Source organism: Vicia villosa, linkage group LG1 (genome assembly GCF_029867415.1).
Source record: "Vicia villosa cultivar HV-30 ecotype Madison, WI linkage group LG1, Vvil1.0, whole genome shotgun sequence".
In the NCBI taxonomy this organism is placed as follows: domain Eukaryota; kingdom Viridiplantae; phylum Streptophyta; class Magnoliopsida; order Fabales; family Fabaceae; genus Vicia; species Vicia villosa.
Window position 1 is genome coordinate 83,479,416 of NC_081180.1, and position 6,000 is coordinate 83,485,415.

General features: G+C 30.8%; 2 protein-coding genes across 2 annotated transcripts; both read right to left on the minus strand.

The window, feature by feature from the left end:
• Positions 1 to 863: 863 nt before the first annotated feature.
• LOC131647841 (protein ALP1-like) lies at positions 864 to 1,898 on the minus strand. Its single transcript, XM_058917664.1, has 2 exons — positions 1,433 to 1,898; positions 864 to 1,345 (listed from the first exon to the last, which is right to left on the minus strand). The coding sequence occupies exons 1-2, from the start codon at positions 1,896 to 1,898 to the stop codon at positions 864 to 866; spliced, it is 948 nt and encodes a 315-aa protein (XP_058773647.1).
• A 509-nt stretch (positions 1,899 to 2,407) lies between these two features.
• LOC131610990 (uncharacterized) lies at positions 2,408 to 3,431 on the minus strand. The gene is made up of 2 exons (XM_058883102.1): positions 3,087 to 3,431; positions 2,408 to 2,992 (listed from the first exon to the last, which is right to left on the minus strand). Exons 1-2 carry the CDS (start codon positions 3,429 to 3,431, stop codon positions 2,408 to 2,410), a joined length of 930 nt encoding a protein of 309 aa, XP_058739085.1.
• Between the last annotated feature and the right edge of the window lie 2,569 nt (positions 3,432 to 6,000).

Here is a 6,000-nt window from a genome sequence, read left to right on the forward strand (position 1 = left end):
CTTTTTGAGATCTGATACGCGTATGGGACAGCTGATAGGCGTATAGACAGAACACAATTAGTCTTTGGTTTCCTCATGAAAGTTGTAGACGTTGATGCTAGCTTTCATTTATTGTCGATGCCACATCATTCTGAGTTACGAATATCTAGTTATGATCAAAATACCACACGCCTATCATAATGTAAAACATGTTGAAATATAGACTTTCCCAATCTTTCTGAAAATTCGTCGTGTTCCTTTTCCAGCCATATCATTGACTTCCTCCGACCTACAAAACATGTTAACCTTCCCAAAAAGATAAAAAAATATTTGGAATACTTAAAAGATAAATAAATACAAAATTAAAGAGACTAACATATAATACAAAGTTAAAAGTTATTTGAAAGTTATTTGAAAGTTATTTAGGTCTTAAAAGTTATTTGAAAGCTAAAGTTATTTGAAAGCTTATATTATTTAGGTCTTAAATATTAGCTATTATTTTTAACTTTAGCTTTCAAATAACTTTCAAAGTTGGCCCGACTTATTTAGGTCTTAAAAGTTATTTGAAAGCTAAAGTTAAAAATAATAGCTTTTAAAGTAAAGCTAAAGTTGTTTGGCTATGATTATTTTTCTAAGCTCCAAAGTTAATTTTAAGCTAAAAGTTGTTTGATAAAATAATTTTTAACAAATTAAATTTGTAGGATAACATAAGATATAAATAAGATATAAATAAATGAATATATTTTTAAAAGAAATACAAATATGAATAAAAATTCATAAATTATCATATAAAATATTTTTTCAATATATTTAATTAAAAATAAATGATCTAAAAAAAGTTCAATAATATTCAATATATAATTCACGACTAGAAACATAAACAATCATAAGCTCAAATGATTTCTATTTTCAATCAATTCAATGGCTATTTGATTTCGAACTTTATCCATATAGCCTCCATCTTGTACTCTTCTTGGGTTATATGAACCTAAATCTTCATGAATATTTCTTTCTTCTATGTTGCCAGTCATATATCCAGAAATGTTATCGTATTTGTTAAAAGCTTCATCTACGAAGCCACAAATTCGAATAAAGTTATGAAGTGCCGTTGTTGCAACTATAATTTTTTGTTGTTTTATTAGCGGAAATGGTCTCATATCACATAAAATATGCCACTTTTTCTTCCAGACACCAATTGTTCGTTCTATTACATTTCTTAGTGAAGAATGTTCATGATTGAATACTTCCTGTATGCCTTCTGCTTGACCACCAGCTCTAAAATCAGGAATATGATATCTTTCACCTTTGTATGGTGATAGATACCCTTTCATATTTGGATAACCAGCATCAACTACATAGTACTTGCCTAACAAATTAAACATTTTTTAGTTCATATGCAAATTTAAATCAATAAATATATTAATTTGATTACAAAATGATATTTTATGATTACCTTCTGGTGGATGAGGAAACACATTTTTCATTTCTTCAATCGTAGATGAAAGGATACGTGTATCATGTGCAGTACCAGGCCATCCAACAACAACAAAAGTAAATAACATATCGAAGTTGCACACCAACATGACATTTTGTGTTGGAAATCCCTTTCTACCAATATAACGTATTTGATCCTTAGTAGGAACAATGGCAGGAATATGTGTTCCATCTATAGCACCTATGCATCCTTGAAAATGAGGCCAATACCTATTATCGTCTCTAATTTTTGATGGAATTTCTTCAAAGTTAAAATCAGGAGGCTTGACAATTTCCTTTGCTAATAAACATACACTTTCTAGAACTTCACTGAACTTCCTACTTACAGTTTCTCCTGATTTTCCAAATTTATTTTGGATATTTCGATTAGTTTCACTATGTGCACAACTCCAAAGAAACATGGTCAAAGCCTCCAATGATGTCATTTCTTTGGATGGATGTAGCCATCCCTTACTAACTAATAATTTTTCAAGTTTCAATACAACGCAAGTTTCCATCCTAAACATGTTATAACTTTCACCCGGGGTGTTAAGAGTTTCTCTAACCCAAGTCCATCCATGAGAATAAAGAAATCTATTACCTTGTTTGAGTAAGTACCTCATATGATAGTCAAATGCAATTGCTATTGCACTGTAATATATTTTATAGAACTTGCATCGTCTTTTTTTAACCTTTTTTGATCGTTCATTGATTTGTTTAGAAATTAGAATGCATCTGTTAAATAAATTGAAAACAAGAACATTACAAATTGCAAATACATATTCATTGAAGTAGTTGAAATGCATAAATATCTTAAGCAAAAACATAGAAGTTAAAAACTAAAATGATATGATACTTTAGGATACATCTAGAGACTCAAGTTTCAACTTAAAGCATAAAAGTCAATAAAAACATAAAACATAAAATTAAATCTTAAACATCATACTAGAGGATTTCACTCATACTTGTATAGAATCCACTCTATCAAATCGTTAATAGAATCTTTTAAAGATATTATTAGGACTCTATTTTGCTCATCCTTAAGCATCTCTAAAGCATAACTAAATTGTTGACCATTCAAAAGTCCTTTTTCCTTTGCACTCTTTAATATTTCAACACAAGTTGGAATAGAATATTGTCCATTAATATGAGATGTTGCAGCAATTTCAGCCTTTTCAACTTCATTATGACCTTCCGCTGCTTGAACTAATCTTTCTAATGTTTTCCTCATTGTTGGCGCAGTTCCAACCTTTGCCTTACCCTTTGTTGATCTTTCACCCATGTTTGGTGAAATTTTCCTTTTATTTTTTGATTGGGTGTTTCTCACAGGGCTTAATTCATCAATATTAAATTCATCATCAGAATCAATAATTTCGTGTGCCACATCTGTAGTAGTATTTTGGTTTGAAGATTCTAATGGTACGCCCATAGCTGGCGTCCAAGCACATTGACTAGTTTCCACTATCTCCCCAAATATAAATTCCAATTCATCACGAAATTCCAAACCTTGATAACGAAACTTAGCATATTTCACATTCTCCTGTGTAACCAATAACAAGAGATAAAATTTAGACAATCTAAATTCTCCTACTTAACTTTAAATAATTAAAAATTAAAATATTTACAACACTAACCCTTATCTTAGCATCCCACCATGTAGGATCAGCGTCAATTTTTCCTGTATGAGGATTCCATCCTAAACCAGTTTCTTTACCCAATAATTGTTTCCATGTAGTCCAATCAGTTCTCAAACTATCCAACCTATTCTTCAACTGTTTTTGGGTATAGTTTTTATTAGTACGTTTATTGTATTCTTCACGTATTTCTTCCCATTTTTTATTTCTAAAAGCAATTCCTGGTTTTCCACATTTACGAATCTCATTTATACAATTTTCAAGTAACACTTTGGTACTAAAATCATCCCACTTTGCTTTTCCTACATTTTCATAACTATTTGGAAGACTTTCTTTAGTAGTCATTAACTGCAATAGTTAAAAAAATTATAAATATATGAATCAGAAAAATATTTGAAAAACTTTGTTTAATAGTACTAAATTTTCAGAATTATTTAAAAAAAATTCTATTTAATGATAAATCGTTCAAAAAAACGAACTAAAATCTTATTATGTACATGTATGTACATGCACATGTTTGCATTTTTTTCCATAAAAATTTGTACAGACTAACACACATATAAGCAATAGATAGTACCACATATATTAATAATATTATTATTGTATATAAAGTACACCAATAGATTATATTATTTTTTGGTATTGATTGAGTTGAGTTCTTGAACTGATATTCATCGGGTATTGCATATACAGTAAACTGTAAAGCCATAGATTATATTATTATAATAATAGTATTATATATAAGGCATCACATCAAAATAAAAAAGAAAAAGCAGTCAATAGCAGAACAAAAAATATCTAATCATCTAGCATAGAATAAGAGAAAAAAGAATTGAACTACACCTGCAAAATAATGCAATCTGCCCTGCTGTGTTGACCTAAAATCTGCAATTTACTCTGCTGCTCTGGCGCCGTTTTGCGGGAACAGTGAAATAAAGTAGGGCACAAATTTCACGAGAAATTTATATATAATTTTTTTTAAAAGTGTCCACATTGGGATTCGAGTCACGGCCCAATTTGATAAAGCTCCGAAAAAGTCTTTCAAAAGTTGGTTTTAACACCTTTTTTTATAAGCTCTTTTTATTCATATTTTTATTTTAAAAAAAAGTTACTTTTTTAAATAAGTACTTTATTAAAAATGTGTTTGGCCCTCCATCTCCTTATAAGTAGAAGAGAAGTAGATAAAAAGTTTGGCCAAACAAGCTCTTAGAATTTTTTTAAGTATTTTAAGCTTAAAAGTACCAAACTTCAGGCACAAGTTACACCATGATACATGCTGAATTTGAAAAAACTTCCAACATGAAAGTTGTAGATCTCATTCCAAACTATAACTTTGGTAATGACAACTTTTTTTCCAAAAGATCAACCATTTGAAAGTTATGGGCTCATGAAGTTTCTTCCAACACTTAACAATTTTTCAAAGAGGTTTTAACCTAGTTTTTTTCCTAACTTTATGGGAATTTCACACCAAGATGCAAGAAGAATTTGGGAAAACACTAAACAAGGAACTTGAAGAGCATTATTATAGCTTTCCAAAGAGTACTAGCATATCTCCATAGCCTTCTTGAGTAAAGAGTTTCGAAGGCATGAAGTTGGCCTCTCATTCTTGAATTTCAAGTCACTAACCAAGAGGAATCAAGTTGCAAAACCAATTCAAACTCACATAATCTGCAAATACAGGTCCTATAACTTGTTCAATACCCTATAATTAGAAGATTAAACTTGCTTTTGAGCTATAATCCAAGTGTTCCAAGCATTATCCAAATTTCATGTCATTTGTGTACAAAAGTTAACACTTCCATTTTGAAAAAGCCAACTTTAATCACAAAGTCCACTCTCCTTGAGCTCCTAACTTGTTGCTTTTGCATACACTCCACCAAAAGCTCAGAAAAAACATGTCTAAAGCATCCAACAACTTCAAGCATGCTTGTACTATGCATTGGAACCATGTTCACCACTTTGCTTCAAAAACAAGTTATGAAACCTTAAGACTCCATGTGATCAAACTCAGGCCCTCTTGTTTCCCTATAAATATATATCACTTCTAAGCTTCAAACAACATCATAAATCACCCTCAAACCTCTCTGAAACTCTCTCAAATGAGAATTGGTGAAATTTCTCCATTTTTGAGCTTTGAAGTCCATAACTTCGAATCTCCCATTTCTTCCAACCACTTTGAAATTAATCATTCAAACACCATCCATATAGCATATAAACACTTTTGTATGCATTATAACTCAACTGAAACACACAAATTCAAACCTCACAATCTCATTTGTTCATCATTGCAACTCGATGTCCCCAAAACAGTTGAGGCACTTTCAGTCCAAACCAAGCATTGCAATAGTTTCCTGGGAGTTCAGTGAAGCTAACAGGATCCTTATAACGCTTCAAGAACTACTCTAAGTCCACTTTTGATTTCCAGTTGCAGAGGTAAGTGTCTCAACTCTGAACTCCATGATCTAAGCATCAATTTTTGCATTTATCGATACTAGTTTGTTTGTTTTGATGTGATGAATAATATCCATAAGGTATTAGAGATTGATTGTGCATATTAGTCATTTAATTTGAAATCAAAGTTTTAGGGTTCATCACTTTTTCTGGAAATTAGTGAGTCACAGTTTAAATCAATGAATGAATGATACATGGTTAGATTCGTATTGAATATATGAACAACTTTCATGTTTATGTTTTTGAAAATGGTTGAGCTTTGATGATGTTGAATTTCCAGAAATCATGAATGTCGTGAGGTTGAAGATGAAGTTGAAGTTTCGAACTTATGAACTTAGTTTATTTTATTTTGAATGGTTTTTGTTTCATAATTGGCTTCATCATTTGATCCAATGGTAGGAGTGTGTGTGTTAAGGTGTTAGTATACAAGGGCGTAGGTTCGAATTCCCCCTTTGCAACTTTG

What these genes read in the sequence shown, in the direction of transcription:
- LOC131610990 (XM_058883102.1), bottom strand. Translation starts at nt 3,431, where the DNA reads ATGACTACTAAAGAAAGTCTTCCAAATAGTTATGAAAATGTAGGAAAA. An exon ending in GGTGGGATGCTAAGATAAGG is followed by an intron (nt 2,993 to 3,086) that starts GTTAGTGTTGTA and finishes TTGGTTACACAG; the next exon opens with GAGAATGTGAAATATGCTAA.
- LOC131647841 (XM_058917664.1), bottom strand. Translation starts at nt 1,898, where the DNA reads ATGACATCATTGGAGGCTTTGACCATGTTTCTTTGGAGTTGTGCACAT. An exon ending in GTTTCCTCATCCACCAGAAG is followed by an intron (nt 1,346 to 1,432) that starts GTAATCATAAAA and finishes TTAATTTGTTAG; the next exon opens with GCAAGTACTATGTAGTTGAT.